The following is a 19,801-nucleotide window of genomic DNA, read 5'->3' as shown; positions in this document are numbered from 1 at the left end:
TTCAATCCTAATCTTGAGTGCAGCCTGTGTAGAATTTGCAAATTCTCTCCATTGCCACATTTTTCCTTTGGGTGCTTAAGTTTTCTCCCATTATAAAGCCTGGATTGGTCACAACAAATTGTTCCTGGTGCGTAAGTAAGTTGTAGGATCAATGGGGAATTTTAAAAATGGGATTAGTGTCAGTATAGTATACACATTCAATGACTAAGCCATTAAAACTTAAGCTACAATGATTATGTTGACCAAGATTAGAAACTAGTTGCTTTGTTCTCTACATACAAAACTATAATTCCAGTCCCTTCACAAGTTTTAAGATTGTGCTTGCTGGAGACTAGAGATTTTGCAGATGCTGGAAATCAGGAGCAACACGCACAAAATGCTGGAGCAGGTCAATCACCATCTATACAGGGAAATGGACAGTTATTCTGGAGCAAGGCCCTTCAGCAGGTCAGGAAAGGAAGAGGCAGAAGCCAGGGCAAGACAGGAAAGTGGATGGGGAGGAGCCCAAGATGGTTGTTTAATAGACAAGTTCAGAGGGGGAAGGTAGAAGGGTGGGATGAAAGAATTATTGAGCTTCATCTTTAGTTATTGAATATACTTTGTGATGGTGTACAATCAGATAAAGTCATACAATTAAGAGATTAATGTCCATTACATTGAAACTTTAAAGTAATGGTTAGTTTTATAAAGTGTACATTTTTGGTTAGTTTTATAAAGTGTGTATTTTTGAAAATGGCAGGTTTGTAGGGGACAAAGGTTACACCATTTGCAAAATAGCCATAAACACCAAACTAAAATATCTATTTTCTAGTTCTGACCTCTTGATAATTCCAGATCTTAATATTTCCACCAGCAATATTGAGATATAGTGTTTACAGTTTTCATCTCTGGAATTCTTTTCCTAAATTTCTTTTACTCTTCTCTTCAATGCCCCTTAAAATGTGGATCAACAACATATATTCATTTATCAAATGATATTGAAAAACCTCTCTCATTCTTAAGTGAATACAAACTCACCCCAAAAAAGAAAGTGCCCTTATTTAAACAAATTTTATATTTTTTTAAAATTCAAAAATCAGATTTAAAAAAATGTTCGTCCTCAGCTCTTCAGTTTCCCCAATGAAGCTGCTAATATGATATTCAGTTTAGAAATTCATCAACACAACTTACAGCACAGAAATTTATACCATCATGAACTTTATTAAGGTCTGAGACTACTGTCTAAAAATGAAAATAATGTCATTCAAAAATGATTTGTTTAGCAAATATGCTATTTAAATGTTCATAAAATTTATGTTGTACATTTTAAAATGAAAATTCTAATTGTCCAATGAAAGAAACTTTCAAGAAAAGAATGAAGGAAATCATGCTCATCAGTTGTCAACCAACATCAAGTTCAACACTTACATAGTCCAGTTAAAGTAACCATGATATATTTCAGTCAATTTGAATAATATTTAGTCATACAATTTCTGGCTTGCTGCAATATTAGTACATGTTCAATAGCAGTGAAATTTCAGACGACATCAATACCTCACATGAATACATCCACATCTGTTTTGTCTACTTAGTGGTACTTTAATTATTTAATCTCAATAGAGAAGTTCATTTCAAAATAGGGTATTTACACAAATTTGCAGATCTGTTTTAAGTTACATCTGAACAATATGCCAACAATTAGACAGCTATATTTGATAGTGAAGCTTAATTACTTTCCTCCAATGTCTTTTTATCTCTAATTATGCATATATTAACTCAATACCACAAGAGGACTAAATCCAGAATGCAGAATTAGAAAATTAATTTTTCTTTTAATCAACATTTAGATCTACTACTTATTAAATTTTCCTACTCAGAACACAGATGGATATATCATTAACTTCTGTCCAGTGTCTTGGAATCTAATAAGAAGCATCTTATTCATTACAGCTGTATTTCAGTAGCACGCATGTAACCAACAGTACTTGGCATTGGCTGAAAAATTTCTGGTTAGTTCAGTTTTCTGCATTTTTGTAAATTACCAGGTGAGAAATTAAATGATTTCAAGACACACTCAAAAACTTAAATGATGGCTCATAAGCTGATCTGCGTAATCAGATGACCTTCAAAAGCAGTGTAAAACTAGGTAATCCATAAACCCCCTTCACTGTGTCAAAAAATAGCAACACCCATATGTAAACTTTGCCTACTATTCATTGATCATCTGCCTGCCTTCTTGTGTGTACTGCAAAAGAAGGCTTGGAGAAATAAAGGTTAAGCAAATAGGTTTCTGAGATGAAGCAAACTTCTGATTAAAGACATTACTCTGGGCATGCTACTTACAAATGAGATGCTGGTTTTCAAAGTCAACATTTTAAAAAGACAATCACCTTCACAACTAACAGAAGATTTCTTCAATGTTACCTGAAATTTCTGAATAATTTGGAACATGTACCAAACATAAGGTACTGACTTTAATGAATAATTAGCTACATTTCACAGAAATACTAGATTTTACTTTTAGAAGAAATAAAGTAAGTATACTAGGGACAGTAGTAAGCTTGAATTTTCACAGCATGTTTATTTTGATGTACAAATGAATCATCCCTGGCTGAAAATTGAACATTTAATTTTACATCTATGGTTAAAATATAAGATTAAAACAAATTTGGCAAATTATTTACCCTTTGAATACATATACTAATAAATAAATGCACCAAATGGTAAAATTTGAACCAACAGTCACAATTAAAGGCCAATTCCAACAATTTTGAGGAAAAAATCTTGAGATAAAATAGTAGCTATGTCCTAATGGTTTCCTAGAAGCTAAAAGGTCTGCAACTTTCTTAAGCTCAGCTGTAAATTTCTGCATTTTGTGCATGTTAGAACCATCCGATTTATAAACTCTCAACTTCCAAACTGTCTAATTATATTGTATATGCATGCACATTTGAAAAACGTTGTTCCAAAAAATTCAAATACAACGTACTTCACGTAAAACAGTAAAGAAAGGACATTGCTGTCAATTTCACATAGCATTGAAATATGTGCCACTAACTGAAATAAGCTGCCATGTACTGTGCAAAAATCAGTATTTCTACAATTTCCTGCAATCATCAAATCTGTCAATCAGAAACGTGATATCCATGCTATCTATCCATGATATTGTATTCAATGACACTACTCATACTCATCACATTCCACTAACAGAAATTTATCATGACTAGTAAGTTAAGATTGATTTGGGTTTGACTTTACTTCATTATGTAACACATTCGCATTAATGAAATCTTTGACCATGTAGTTTTTAAATGGAGACAGGTAGCGTGTTAAAAGTAGTGAAGGTCAATTCAAAACAAATCAAGTTCTGCAATATAAAACAAGTAGTATGACAATGAAACAATTTTCAATTGACAAATCAGTCACTTTTAGTGTTCCAAATCATTTTCATTTAAAGAAATCAGCATCTTTCATGTATTGTGCATAACAATTTCTGTCCACAGACAGCAAACAGCGAAATTTTAAATGCAAAAAAAAGCAGGGTGATTCTTTTCAGATTATTGGAAACATTTGAATGAATTTTTTAATTTTTCCAGAGGTTCAAAAATGGCTTAGATAATTGAATGCACAATGTTTAAATTATCAACTTACAATTTGGTAATTTCAGCTTTTTTGCTTTTCAAATGTAATTCATAACCATTTTGTGCATTTCTAAACCAATCCCCCACTGCAATCAAAATCCCATCAACAAACTATACAAATCAAAACTAAATGTAATATATTTTAATCCATTTCTAATTGTGCAGAATTAAATAATATATAATTAACAGAGAAATTTAGGAACTTCAAAATAATGCACCATACAAAGATCCTCTTTACAATGAGTTAACTTTTGGCTCCAGTCTCCAGATTACTATAAAAGCAAGCAATCACCTTTTGTGGAAATATATTAAAAAGAGAGCAATGTTTCTATCGGTTACCACCAATGCTAATTTAAAACATTGCATACTACATGAGAATGTCATTAAGTGACATGGGTACTCGGTATATGCAACTTCTTACTGCTCATATATCACTGCTAAGTATTTAATATTTCATACTGTCAAAATAAGGGAAAACCAATTCCTACAACATCAAGCAATCTGCAAATTCTGTGTATAAAATGAGAAAGATGTAAAGATGAACTACTGTTAAACAAATTACTTTCCAGACAAGATTAGTTTTTCCTGATTCTCAGATCCGGGCTCCAAATGCTGTACACACTTCAGCCCTCAATACTTGCATTTCAGCTGCTAATCACCTTTGACATTTATGAATCACAAAATTCTACATTCCTTAAGTCACTTCTCTATAAACTGAACTCATTCTCCATATCTAACATGCAATTCAATTAAGTGCCAATTTTTTCCTCCCAGTTTTGTATTGTTTGAAAGGGAAATAATACTAAATACTGGCAGAAAAGGGATATTGTGGATGCCACCAGTCCAGTAAACGCACACTATGCACAGGATCCAAGATAACTTGGAGTCCTTGGTCCTTTTTAGGCTTCTTGCCTTGTGGAAGCGGGGAGTCTTGAAAGAGCATTCTGACACGATGGTGCCTCATATCAGTGCTCACATTTATTGTAAACTGTAAAAGAAACAAAGGCTTTTAACAACCTGAGAAGGCTGAACATACAGTACATTAGTCAGTAAAGGTTTTAACGGCAAACTTGTAAGACAGCCTACAAAACTTGCATACCACAGAGATGATGTTCCATAGGTATGACAAATGTTGTTATATGAAGTAAATTCAGCAGCAGATAAATCAATCCGAATAAAAGCCAATGCAACCTTCAAACAAGTTTTTAAACATATGTAATTTGGTTTAATATTGCAAATAATTAATAAAGTTGTCCATGGAAGACTTTTGCAATACTAGTCACAAGATTTTTCCACAGATTAGAACAAGACATTTTTTCCCCCACACGATGTATCTGCCATGTTTCAAATTTTGCCTACTCCTGAAACAATAGTACCAGAGTGACAAAGAAATAAGCCAGCTGTTTAAAAAAGGTTTTTATTTAATTGTATCTTTCTTGAAACGGTCCCAGATTGCATAGCCAGCTAAACAATATATCTTCTATTTTCCTAATTTGATTAATATTACAGATGTATGGTTAATGATATAGGCATGTAGAATGGAAATGATTGATGGTAATTTCAATTATCAGTCAAGCTGCAAAGGTATTTGTCACACCCCACCTTATCCCCTTCTTTGGCTGATGAGATGCTAGGAAATACTACAAATACTAGGAAATCGGAAGCACAACAAATTTAAACCAAAGAAATTATGCACACTAATACATTTAGAACATTCAAACTTGATCTTACCAAAGCTAATGTCATTCCCATAACCACAGGTGTGAAGATGAAATTGAGAGTGGTGATCTGCAATAAGTAGCAGTCTTGGTCAGGGTTCTTGTGTACTTGTTCATACTGTCTAGGAAACTGTAGTCCATTTTGACAGCCATTCTTCAACTTAGGTGACTGATGGATACAAGTTGTACAAATTACTTGACAATAAACCATTTCAACTACAAACTGACTCATCTACTAGCTCTGACAGCAAATATGTGAGGGAGGTAAAACAAATGAAATTTTAAAGACAAAAAAAATTAACTGGGAATTAGATTGTAGCTTAAAGCATGACAGCTATTAATTTCCACCAAACAAAATCTAAATACTCCTAAAGGTGTGAACACTTTTCTGTGCTAGAAATCCACAGGTCTAAGTTACCCAGTAACCTGAGTTTCAACAGCATTCCAAGGACTTTAGTAATAAGAAACTATATTGCTTGCAGTCAAAATTTTCAACAGACCATAAGACAGTGCAAAATTAGGCCATTGGTCCATTGAGTCTTCACTATTGATCGTGCTGATTTATTATCCCTCTCTTCCCTTCTGTAACTTTTGACGCCCCTACTAACCATGAACCTATCAAACCCTGCTTTAAATATACCCAATGACTTGGTCTCCACAGCTGTCTCTGACAAGAAATCCCAAGGATTTGCCACCGTCCGGTGAACTCCTCCAGATCTCTATTCAAAAGAAATTCCTCCACATCTGTTCTATGAACATTTGGAAAACCATGGCCTAATTAGGGAGCAAACCTAACTTTGCAAGGGGCAAGTTGTTTCTCACTAACTTGATCATGTTTCTTGATGAGGTGATGAGAGTAATTGTTGAAAGTAGAGCGCTGGATGTTGTTTACATGGATCTGACAAGGCACCATGACAAGGTCCCATGGGAGGCTTATCTAGAAGATTAAGATACATATGATTCATGATGGACATTTAGATTCAGAACTGCTTGCCCATAAAAGACAAGAGGGTAGTGGTCGAAGGGACTTATTCTAACTGGGGGTCTGTGATCATCGGTGTTCTGCAGGGATCTGTATCTGTAAACCTCTGCTGTTTGTGATATCTCAATGACCTGGATGAAAATATAAGTCTGCAGATAATACAATGATTGGTGGTGCTGTGGATAGCTTTGAAGACTGGTAAAGAATACAGCATGATATCAATCAGTTGCAGATATGAGAGGAGAAATAGCAGATAGTTAAACCCAGCCAAATGTGAAGTGTTGCACCTTGGAAGGTCAAATGTTAAAGAAACAGTACACTGTTAAGGGCAAGAACTTTAATAGTATTGATGAGCAGTGGAATCTTGGTGTCCAAGTTCATAGCTCCCTGAAAGAGGCTACACAGGTTGAAAGAGTGGTTAAGAAGTTATATTCATGCTTGCCTTGATTAGTCAAGGCACTAAGTTCAAAAGTCAGGAAGTTGTGTTGCAGTTTTATTAAACACCAGTTAGGCTATGTCTGGAGTCCTGCATACAATTCTACTTGACCCACTTTTTGAAGGATGTGGAGGCTTTGGAGAGGGTGCAGAAGAGGTTTACAAGGATGCTGCTTGCATGTACTGTAACAAGAGGCTGAACAAAATTGGGTTGTTTTCTCTGGAATTGCAGAGGCTGAGGGAAGATCTAACAGAGGTTTATAAGATTATGAAAGGCATACGTAGAGCTTTTTTTGTCTGGGTTGAAATGTCTAATACCAGAGAACATGCACCTAAGGTGTGAGGGCGTAATTGCAAGATGTGAAGGGCAAGTTTTTTTTTACCCCGGAGTGTGATGGGAGCCTGGAATGCGCTGCTTGGGGTAGTGGAAGAAGCAGATCGACTAGAGACTTTCAAGACGTGTTCAGATAGGCACATAATGTCCATTTTTCTCACATCTGCGTAGGCAGAGGGGATCAGTTTAGTTGGCCATTTGATTACTACTTTAATTGGTTCGGCACAACATTGTGAGCTGAAGGGCCTGTTCCTGAGCTGTACGGTTCTATGTTCTAAATGGACTTCCTTCTCTTCTGAGGCTGTTCCCTCCGATCCTTGACTCCTCCACTTCTGAAAAACATCCTCTCAAAATCCACTCTATCTAGGCCTTTTAATATTCAATAGATATAAATTCAATGATGGGCTTTAATGATGCACTGAAAGATTGTTTGGTTTGTGGAAACTTACAAGAAAGCATTCAAAAATGGCTACTAAACAAAGTACAACTCATATTTAAAAGAGCAGTTGAAACAGAATAAATTGTGTTACTGTTATGGCAGGGGCTCACATACACCAGAAAAATGCAAGTTTAAAGGCAAAACTTGCAGAAAATGTAACAGAGAATTGAACTAAATTAAATGGACTTTAATACTTACACCCTTAATGTACATGAGTAAAAATCTTTACGTTAAGCTTCTGTCTAAATGTGCAAAGTGCAATTTATAGTAATTTATAACAAATAGTATGCACAACAGGACAGTCAATATAACATAAAAATAAAGTTGTGTCAGTATGAATTAATCAGTCTGACGGCCTGGTGGAAGAATCCTGTTGATCCTGGCTTTTATGCTGCAGTACCGTTTCCTGGATGGTAGCAGCTGTGGTTCAGTTGACTCAGGTCCCCAATGATTTTTCAGGCCCTTTTTACACCCGTCTTTGTAAATGTCTTGAATAGTGGGAAGTAGGACGCGAAGAGCATGGCGGGGATACAAAAGTAAATAGACTGCACAGGGAAGAGAAAAAGACTAAAAAGATGCAGTTTTAAAAAAAAAACACTAATCTCCATGGTGTTGATGAAAAATCTGATAATAATGAGTTACACAGGATTGGGTAGCCTTAAAATTTACAATATGAAAACTAACAAGAGACAAGCAATATGATTTACATCAGAAGTGAATGGCAGGGATTCTGCAGGGAGCGCTCATGGAGTGAGGTCGCTTCTGGCTCCGCTCCATTCCCATCATCTTTTTTAACCTATGATCTCCTTGATCTAATCAATTTTTACCCACACCAGAAAATTTATTCTATTTTACTGATTTTTTCTTAAATTGCAACTCTGGAATTCAAAGAAATGAGTAAAAGATCCAAAGCCAAAGACGGGAAAGATTCTGACGGAAACGGAGGAAAAGGAAAAGGTGACTCTAAACAAACGGAGCTATCTTATGAGGTTACGATGAAGTTTCCAGAGGAAAAGTTCGAGGAACAACGTCAAAATCTATCTGAAAGTTTATCTGATAAATTTGAACAACAACGTCAAAGTTTTAATGAAGATTGAAAATCAATCACGGAATCTCTGAAATCCCTGGATTGTGAAGTTCAAAAACATCGAAGTAAAATCTCTGAACTGGATATTAAATCTCAGAAGATGGATTCAAAAGTCGAGAACTTAGAGCAGAATTTAGCTTCGACCATTAAACAACTGCAACATTTTAAATCCAAAGTCATCGATCTTGAAAATCGACCGAGAAGACAAAACTTACATATAATTGGTCTACCCGAGGATGTTGAGGACGGAGACCCTTCAATATTCTTTGCTCAACTTTTAAAGGATACGTTCAGTTTTTCCCAACGAGCCTCCATTACTTGACCATGCCCACCGTATACCGCGGTCAAAGTCGGCATCGGCTGTATCCAAACAGAGACCAATTATTCTTCGTTTCCATTATGTTAATGTTAAAGAACAGCTTCTCCAGACTGCTCGTCGACAAGGAATGATCAAGTATCGCCAGCATTCCTTCAGGATAGTTCAAGATTACAGTTCCGAAGTGATGAAGGAGCGACTGACTTTTAAACCTCTGATGTCGGAATGTTATCAAAAAAATCTCAAACCGGCATTATTGTATCCTGCACGTCTCAGAGTCTCTCTTCCTGATGGATCTCGTCACGTCTTCCATTCCATAACCGCCGCTCAAAGCTTTTTGGATGATAACTACCCATCTGATGCGGACACCACCCTTTAATTCATGTTCTGTGCTCTCAGTATCAGCTTTTTCCTCTGGTGTTTTTTTTTAAAAAAAAAATAAACCTTCTACTACCGTAAAACGAAGGTTTTTTATAAGCTCAAGATTTTTGTTTTGTGCTTACTACTAGTTAATACTTTACAACTTACATAAAATAGTTATTTCTTGCGAATAACGTTACTTTCTTTTAATTTTTCCTTAACTTTTTGTTTTCCGATATTATTACTAACGATTTGATCTGACGATCATTTTCAGTTATATGTTCTTTATTTTTGTTTCTGTACAATTAAAATGGCGATTTGTTTTTCTTTTTGCATAATCTCCTTTGTTCTTTTTGAGACGCCATGTTCTTGTTTCTTCTTCCCATAATCCCCTTTTTTTTGGAAGCGATATTTTATTTACTCTCATTTATAATTAACTAATCATACATATTGATACCAACTTTTTCTTATTTATGTATCTGAATAATTATACTATGTAGATTATTTTAGTATAGTGTTTAATTTATATATATATATATATATATATATATATATATATATATATCAGTTTCCAGGGGGGGTCATCTATATAACATACATCTTTGGAGTTGCCTCCTGCAGAAATGGGGTTAGATTTAGTATTAGTTAGTTCTTTCTTCGGCCTTTTCTGGCTTAGTTCGGGGTTCTTGGGGATGATGGGTGGGGTAGTCTTTTTCTTTTTTAATTTTTTCTATTGGGCTGATTTAGTACTACAAAGATGTCTGCAGTGTCGTGATTTCCAGTTCCTCTCTGATCATGTATTCCTCTTCCGATTTCATGAGTTCGCATTATGGTTAACCCTTTACTCACCAAAGGGTTAATCTTAAATTATGGCTCACATTATTAATTTTGTCTCTTGGAATACAAATGGTTTAAACCATCCAATAAAACGGAAAAAGATTTTCAAAGTATTCCAAAGACTGAATGCTCATATTATTTTTGCACAAGAAACTCATGTAAGGCAAGAGGATAATCAATGCTTCTTTAAGTTTTGGAAAGGACAATGCCACTCGAACTCCCAAGCCAAAGTTAAAGGCCTCTCAATTTTTATAGATCCCTCAATTACATTTATTCATCAAGACATTATCTCAGGTCCTAATGGTAGATTTTTGTTAATCACTGGGTTACTTTTTAATAAAAAGGTTGCTATGGTTAATGTTTATGCTCCAAATGTGGATTACCCTGAATTTTTTAAACACATATTCACTTCCTTTCCTAACTTAAACGAGTATATGTTGCTAATGGGCGGTGACTTTATGTTTGAATCCCATGTTGGACAGATCTATAGGTAGTCCGGCTTTACCGAGTAAGTCGGTTACTCTTATTAGCTCTTTTATGTTTGATTCTGGTATTTCAGAAATTTGGAGATTTCTACACCCAAAGGATAAAGAATTCTCATTCTTTTCACATGTTCATCGTTCTTATTCTCAAATTGACTATTTTTTTATTGACTCTTGATTAATCCCATCTGTAATTGATTGTAATTATAACATTATTGCCATTTCAGATCATGCTCCAATGAAACTTTCTATCAAGTTAATGGATACTTCTTGTACTAATAGACAATGGCGATTTAACCCTATTTTGCTTCAAGCCTTGGACTTTGTCAAGTTTATAAAGGGACAGATTGATTTCTTCTTTTCAATTAATACTACGGAAGAAGTTTCCAATGGAACAGCTTGGGACGCTTTTAAAGCTTATATCCGTGGTCAGATAATTTCCTATTCGGCTGGTTTGAAAAAAAACGTGCTAAGAATGAAATACTTTTGTTGGTTGATAAACAAAGAAATTGATAAAAAATACACTATTTCTCCCAGTAAGGAGCTGTACAAACACAGAGTTGAACTTCAATTGGAACATAGCTTACTATTAACATCCTTAATTGAAAATCAGTTAATGAGAACTCGAAGTGATTTTTATATTCATCGTGATAAATCGGGTAAATTATTGGCTAATCAATTGAAATTTGCTTCGGTTAAACGCCAAATTACTAAGATTCGTAAACACGATGATACTTTGACAGTTGATCATGATGGGATAAACAAAACCTTTCAAGAATTTTATACCTCTTTATATCACTCTGATTTTCCTCGTGATTTTAATACCATGCATGATGTTTTAAGTAAACTGAATTTTCCGAAATTATCACCCGAAGATTGCTTATCATTAGAAACTCCTATTACAGAGGAAGAAATAATAACTGCAATCTCATCATTGAATTCTGGTAAAGCACCCGGTCCGGACGGGTTTACAGTGGAATTTTTTAAATCCCTTTCCTCTATCCTCTCTCCGTGGTTGTCTAGAATATTCAAAGAAGCAATCAGTTTAGGTAAATTACCACAATCATTTTATGAAGCCTCTATTCCCTTAATTCTTAAAAAGAATAAAGATGCTACTGATTGTGCATCATACAGACCGATATCTCTTTTGAATGTAGATTCAAAAATTTTAGCAAATAGGTTAGAGAAGGTATTACCTCAAATTATATCTATGGACCAAACTGGATTTATTAAAAATTGTTATTCATCCTTTAATATTAGGAGGTTAATGAATATTGTTTATACCCCTTCACTTATTACCCCATTATTATCTCATTAGATGCTGAGAAAGCCTTTGACAGAGCTGAATGGCCTTATTTATTTAGTGTGCTTGAGAAATTTAATTTTAGTTTGATATTTATATCTTGGATTAAATTGTTATATTATTCCCCGGTAGCTTCGGTTTGTACTAATAATCAAAGATCTCCCTTTTTTCGTCTATTTCGTGGTACTAGGCAAGGATGCCCACTTAGTCCTTTACTATTTAATATCGCCCTTGAACCTTTAGCAATTGCTATCCATGACTCACCCAATATTTTTGGTATTACCTGCAGAAATGAAATACATAAATTATCACTATATGCAGATGATTTGTTATTATATATCTCTAATCCGGAGATGTCAATTCCTGCTATTCTAGCTTTGTTGGCTCAATTTAGTAATTTTTCTGGCTACAAATTGAATCTTAATAAGAGTGAATTATTTCCCCTAAATAAGCAGGTACCTATTTATGGGCGTTTACCATTTAAATTGGTTACTGACTCATTTATATATTTAGGGATAATAATTACGAAAAAGACTTATTTAAAGCTAATTTTTTTACCTTTAATTGATCAGATTAAACTTTTGTTTACTAAATGGTCACCAATATCTTTGTCTTTGATTGGTCGGATTAATGCTATTAAGATGATTATTTTGCCTAAATTTCTATATGTATTTCAATCGGTTCCAATTTTTATCCCAAAATCTTTTTTCGATAATGTTGATTCAAAAATTTCCTCATGTATATGGCAGAACAAAAATCCTAGGCTAAGTAAAAAGTATTTACAGAAATCTAAAAAAGAGCAGGGGCTCGCCCTCCCGAATTTTAGATTTTATTATTGGGCAATTAATATTCGATACTTAAAATTTTGGTTACAAGATTTGGATGTATCTTTAAATCCACATTGGGTAAATCTTGAATGTAATTCATTACAAGGGTCTCCTCTGGGTTCGGTTTTAGGAACTTTGTTTCCTTTTATTTCTTCTAAATTGTATAAACAAATGAATAAGCCAATAGTTAAGCATACCTTACGTATATGGTTTCAATTCCGAAGATTTTTTGGGTTCAATCAATTTATTTTAGCAAGTCTCATTATATCTAATTTCCTTTTTCAACCTTCCATTATGGATCAAGCTTACTTTGATTGGAAAACCAAAGGTATGGTACGTTTTTGTGATTTATTTTTGGATAATTGTTTCATGTCTTTTGATCAACTTTCTAATAAATATAACTTATCCAGATCTCACTTTTTTAGATACCTACAGATTAGAAACTTTTTAATTACGGCTTCTCCTCATTTTCCACACTCATATCCAATGGATACTTTGGAAAAAATTTTAGATCTAAATCTCTCTCAGAAAAGTGTTGTAGCAATTATTTATAAAATAATTATGAATTTATGTCCTGATGTTTCCAATAAAATTAAAACTGATTGGGAAAGAGAACTTAAGATTATTATACCGATCGAAAAATGGGAAAAAAATTCTTCAATTGGTGAATTCATCCTCTATATGTGCTAAACATGTGTTGATACAGTTTAAAGTAGTGCACAGGGCTCACATGTCCAAAGATAAACTATCTCGTTATTACTCTTATATTAATCCAATATGTGACAGATGTCATTTCAAGATGGCTTCTTTAACTCACATGTTTCAGTCATGTCCTTTGTTGGAAAAATATTGGAAAGATATTTTTGATATTATTTCAACAGTTTTGAATATAGACTTACAACCTCACCCAATTACTGCTATTTTTGGGTTACCAATGATAGACTCAAATCATTTAACCTCTTCAGCTTGTCAGATGGTTGCATTTCTTACTTTAATAGCTAGAAGATCCATTTTGCTGAATAAAGAGATTAACCCTCCTACTGTATTTCACTGGTTTTCACAAACTATGTTGTGTTTGAATTTGGAAAAAATTAGAAGTGTGGTTTATGACCCTTCCATTAAATTTGAAAAAAACTTGGGAGGCCATTTATTCAGCATTTTCATATGATGTAATTTGATTATTTCCAAACTTATTTTACTTCTCTGTACTATTGGTTGAGAGGAATGGAGTCGTCGACACTAAGGTTCTCTTCTCTTCCATTTTTACATTGTTAAAATTGCCCAAGTCTTTTTAGTTTAGTTGACTAATTCTGTTTAGATTGTTTTTTTTGGGGGTGGGGTTTGCCTTTTTTTGTTTTTTTTCTTTTTCATGATTTTTCTCCAGTTATTTTTTTTTTGTCCTGTGTTATTCATTGTTGTCCTACATGATTGGGAGCTTTGTCAATTTATACTATTTGATTTTATAATTACTCATCTTAAGTATAACAATGTATTTCCAACAATTTTGTATTATTGCTATGTTATGTTTATATTTTATGAAACTAATAAAAAGATTGAAAAAGAAAAGTGAATGGCAAATTAATTAAAATCAAATTGGACACTAGCTCAGATGTTTCAGTCATTCCTCAAAATAAGTTCAAATGGCATTTCAAAGATACCAAATTGAAGCCTGCAGATATCCTACTTAAGAACTTAAACTGGAGAAATAATAGCTCCTGTGAGAATGACATTCATAATAGTGAAGTACACAACCAAAAAACAGAAGGGCCAACATTGTGGGACTGTGAATGGTTCAGGCAACTACAACATGATTGTGGAGATCCATCCACTATTAGCATACCACATCCCCTGTAACAGAGTCAGCTGAGAGTAGATTAGAAAAGGTACTGGACGATGTCACAGCAGTGTTCGAGGGCGGCATCGGAAAACACAAACATATAAAGGATGAAATAGTGCTAAATTAAAATGCAACATCCAAGTTTTTCAAAGCCTGTCTGGTTCTTTATACCATCCATGATAAAGTAGCCAGTGAGCAAGATCGCATGGAGGCTGAAGGAATTCTTTCCAAGGTTGAATGGAGCCAATGGACAATGTCACTGGTCCCAGTAGCCAAGAAGATTGGGTCTGTCAGGATCTGCAGTGATTTTAAGGTCACCATCAATCCAGTACTGAGAGTAGATCAATACCTTCTGCCTAGGATAGGGGATACCTTTGCAAATCTTTCTGGAAAGAAACACTGTAGCAAAGCTGACTTAGCTGAGGCCTACCTACAGATGAAGATAGAAGAACAGCCCGAAGTGTTTTTCACCATAAGCACCCACAAAGGGCTTTATCGCTATAATAGACTTATTTTTGAAGTAGCTCCGGACCAAGTGCTGACAGGCTGCCCAGGCACTCAACGTTACAAATGAGGAATTACAGGGAACATCTCCAAACTGTCAATAGCGTTAACAATTAGAAGATTCAATAGTGTTAACAATTAGAAGATTATGGGCCCACAGCACAACGTGACAAGTCTGAATTCTTTAAATCAAGCATCACTTACTGTGGTCACACCATTGACAGACACATTACACAAGTGTGCTGAGAGAATTCCAGAAATGGCAGATGCCCCAAGACCAAAGGAAGTGTCAACCCTTGAACTCATTACTGCAGATTAGGAAGAAATAGCAATGAACAAGGCAGTGAGATGCCTTTCCAAAAGGTAAAGGAAATGGTGACATCAGAACTGTACTCACACATTATGATCCACATTGTCCAGTGAAGCTTGCCTGTGACACTTCGCCTTATGGTACAGGTGCAGTCATGTCACATGTTATGTGATGGACGTGAAGGCCTCATAGCCTTTGCATCACATTCCCTTAACACTACAAAGAAAAATTACGCACAGATTGATAAGAGAGGCCTTGAGTTTGGTTTGTGGTGTAAAACGTTTCAACCAGTACTTGTACGGGAAAGAGTTTGCCCTCATTACTGATCATCAACCACTGTTGTCCATTTTCAATCCACAGGAGGGTGTTCCACTAACAGCAGCAGCACGAATGCAGAGATGGGCTCTGTTTCTTGGAGGACACAATTACAAGATCAAATTCAAGAGGACAGCCTGTCATGGAAATGCTGAGAGGTTGCTCAGTTTACCCTCGGCAAAGGTAATAGCTGAAGAATTTACAAATGTGGACATTTCTCTTGGCATATTCTCCCTCATGTAAATTGAAAGTCTCCCCGTTCTGGCAGAAATGATCCAAAGGGAAAGCAGAAAGTGCCAAGATGAACTTGCCCTTGACCGATGTTGCCTTCTATAGGGACTGAGAATTGTTGTACCACCCAAACAGAGAGTTAAAATGTTTAAGGAGTTGCAATACACGGCATTATTCTGAGCATGGTCAAAATGAAGTTGTTGGCTTGAAACTTTGTCTAGTGCCCTAAGATAGATCAGTAGATCGAGCAGCTTGCATACACATCCAGAAGATGCCAAGAACAGTGCCTCTCCATCCCTGGGAAAGGCCTGCACTGCTCTGGCAGAGGATTCATGTGGATTTTGCTGGACCATTCGTGGGCACGGATTTCGTGGTAGCAATGGATACAGCTACAAAGTAGCCAGAAATGTTCCCAATAGCCTCCGCTATAACCTCACATGCTGTTGATGTGTTGAGAAACCTCTTCTCAAGAACCGGTATCCCAGAACACTTAGTCAGTGACAATGGACCACAGTTTGTTGTGGAACAGTTTCAGTCATTCCTGAGAATAAATGGAATATGAATGACTTGGCAAAAAGGTTGGTTCAGAGTTTAAAGAACACACTGCAGTGAATCAGAAGCCTGCCAATTTCTTCTTTGCATGTCGTGATACAGCATACTGCAAAGCCATCCACTCACCATCTATGCTGTTCCTGGGTCGTTCCTTGCGCTCACGCTTGGATCTCCTCAAACCAAATCTCAAAAGGAGTTTGCAGGGCAAACAGCTGAAACAAATTCAGTTCTCCTCAAACAAGGAGGTTTGATGCTTCACTCCCAGAGAAGGATGACTGAGATGAGAAGTAGGTACTTGGAAAGATTAAGGAGAGAACTGGACCAGTATGCTACACAGTAGAGATTGCGCATGATGTTATCTGGAGAGAATGCATCGACCAGTTGAGGAGACTAGACTGGATTGTTAAAGAAGAAAAGTGTCCAGAGCTGTACAACTTCCTGCAGTTCCAGAGTCAACTCCTGGAACCAGTACGGAGGCTGCAAAACCCAGGAATTATTTCACAGCCACAAGTCTCATCTGCCAAGTAGAATGATCCCCCGTGTCAGAAAAGACGTCATCCTGCAAAAGTAAGAAATCATCCACAGCAATTAAATCTTTAGGGCTGAATGGGACAATTTAAAAATTACTATTCTGTGGATGTCTATAATATAATTTGTAATATATAACAACCAGAGAGCAATGAGCTATGTATTTGTGTTGAAACGTATTCTATATTGACTTGGAGTTTATAGCTAAGCAAGGAGGATTGCAGTGAATTTATTATTTAAGTAGTATTTGAGTAATACTGTAAATATATTGTTTGATTAAGCATTCTTTGTTTATATGTAAGTAGTACATGAATAGTATATGTCATTATGTCACATCATATGTGAGTGCCTCACTAAAAAGAAAAGAAACTCAGTAGGCAAGTATCCTGGCTCCTCTGTTTTTCTTTCAATTAGTTTCTGAAGTTACAAAACATAACATACCTTTATTCCTTCTACCAAAATGCATGACTGTATAGTTCCCTACACTGTATTCCATCGGTCACTTCTCTGCCCAGTCTCCTAATCTGTCCAAGCTCTCCTACAGATTCCCTGCTTCAACACACCCTGTCTCTCTATTTGTAATAACATGTGCTCTATCTTGTTTAGCAGCCTCATGTATGACACCTTGTCAAAGACCTTCAGAAAATCCAAATAATCAACATCCACTGATTTTCCTTTGTATATCCTGCTTATTAATTCCTCAAAAAAAAAACTACTGGTAGTTTCTCTATAGAGATAAGAATCCAAAGGACAGTTTTTACCTAGCTCAGGGAAGTCAAGGCCAGACATAACCCTTTTACTCTATTAATATTTCTATTTGGACTCAACAAGAGTCGGGATACACCTAGGATATCCACAATAGAAAACTCCACCCCCACCCCCCTAGTGGTTAAGTTCTCCAGGCCTGTTTGCTTGACAATTTTGCTTCTTTGCAGCCTTTTTGTCCATCTTAATTACATCAAAAGCATGCTTTCTGTTACTCTTGCGATTTCCTTAAATGCAAGTAGTTTAACCATAAATAAGTTGTCCTTCGGAAGAGTCTGATAAAAGCAAACGATATATCTATGGTAACAAGTTGCACTTAGCTTGGTATCTACCCAGAGAGATAAAACTGAGAATGCAACTTCTACTTAGTTCCATAAATTGAAAAAAAAATCTGTGATATTGTTAAAACATTTAGAAAACACACAAAAAAGCTACATTTAGAAAACACTAATTATCAACTTAAAACTTCAGTGCACACCTGCTTTTTGAATTTATAGTTGAACTCCCATCTTTGGTCTGATCTATTTCCACTTCCTTTCTTGCACCAGTACAGTAAGCACTAAAAATAACATTTATTTATGGTCAATGTTCAAACATTCAGCTTCACACATTAGTTACAAAGAAATCATTCTAGGAAATTGGAAGAGTAAATAATTAAAAATTACAACTTCAGTAACACCAGATAATGCTTTGCCAGTAAGATTTGTTGCACACAAATTAAAGGCATTCATATACTTACATATTTCCATCATTTTTATAAATTGTCATCAATATTTAGATAAAAGCGCACAACAGTAACTACATTATTAATTTTGCTCGATCTGCTAAAATTAGCCCAACAGAAATGTTAAACAGCTGCCTATAAGACAAACACATTAATTGTTTGAACAATATACCAACTAAAGGAACAAATATTCATGTGGAATTCCATTACTGCAGACATACATAATAGCTAAACTACTCAAGTTCATACAGGGTAATGTATCTGCATTTGTAGAAGCACAATCTAATGACAGACACTTAATACTTTTGAAGTACTTTGTGCACACTAGCTCCATACAAAACAGAGGTAGAAAGGAGGGCAGGGACTTGATTATATGTCAGTGAATACATATGATTAGTAGATACGTAAATAAATGCGTGTCTGAAGAGAACATGTAGTAAGGTGGCATCTATTCAAGGTGAACACAGAGAGTTTCAATAGCCAGGGCTAATTCCTTCCTTTCTGGCAAGGCCTGTCACAGCAATATATGAAGGAGAAGTCCAAAGTTAGATGTGAAACACAGCAACATAGTTGAAAAAGCATTACTTTGATGCACAGTACACCTGATCTAGTATGCTGTCCACTGTCTGTGTGGAGTTTAGATACTCCCAGTGACTGGCTGGGCACATTCCCCCACAGACACTGCAGTTTCATCCCACATTCCAAAGATATTCCTGTAGAATGACAGGCTACTGTAAATTTCCCCTAGTGTAAGTGTGTGACATAAGAATCAGAAGTTGATGAACACAAGAGAGGTTATGCAGGAGCAGAGAAAAATAGTGGGGAAAATGCCACAGATGGGATTGCTCAGATCTGGTGTAGAAATATGGTCCAAATAGCCTCCACCTCTATGAAAAATATAAGGAAAGGTATTTGGTCAGAGCTTCACCCATATACTTTTAAAATAAACCAACAAGGTTATAGGACTAAAGGTGATGAAGTGAGTGTGGCCATGACTGAAACAGGATGTGAAGATGGTCAGGAAAGTTAATAGAGCATTGCTGATTACAAGGCAAAACTAGCCAAGATAGACAGGGTTGAACTATGTACTAGCATAGCTATAGCAGCTAAGGAAACAACCACAGCTGGCCTTCCAGAAAGATCAGATGAAGTCATGTTAGTTGAACTGAGGAACAAAAATAGGGACAATCATCTTAAGATCTATACACAGGCCCTCTTGCAAAGTACGAGATAAGACTGCAGATATTTCAGCACAAGTATAAAAGCAAAAAAAAGGCAGCGAGAGTTGGAGAGTT

At 35.5% G+C, this 19,801-nt stretch overlaps 1 protein-coding gene across 1 annotated transcript in view; it reads right to left on the bottom strand.

Annotated features, from left to right (window-relative positions):
* Window positions 1-1,191: 1,191 nt before the first annotated feature.
* Window positions 1,192-19,801, bottom strand: part of tmem183a (transmembrane protein 183A) — a 42,169-nt gene continuing 23,559 nt past the window's right edge. The window contains exons 6-7 of the mRNA XM_063065587.1: window positions 5,352-5,507; window positions 1,192-4,608 (exon numbers count right to left, since the gene is read on the bottom strand). Coding sequence (XP_062921657.1) covers window positions 4,423-4,608; window positions 5,352-5,507 — 342 coding nt within the window. The 3' untranslated portion in view covers window positions 1,192-4,422. The remainder of the gene's footprint in view (window positions 4,609-5,351; window positions 5,508-19,801) is intronic.

This window comes from Mobula hypostoma, chromosome 13, assembly GCF_963921235.1.
Source record: "Mobula hypostoma chromosome 13, sMobHyp1.1, whole genome shotgun sequence".
Classification (NCBI taxonomy): domain Eukaryota; kingdom Metazoa; phylum Chordata; class Chondrichthyes; order Myliobatiformes; family Myliobatidae; genus Mobula; species Mobula hypostoma.
This window is presented reverse-complemented; position numbering and strand designations above follow the sequence as displayed.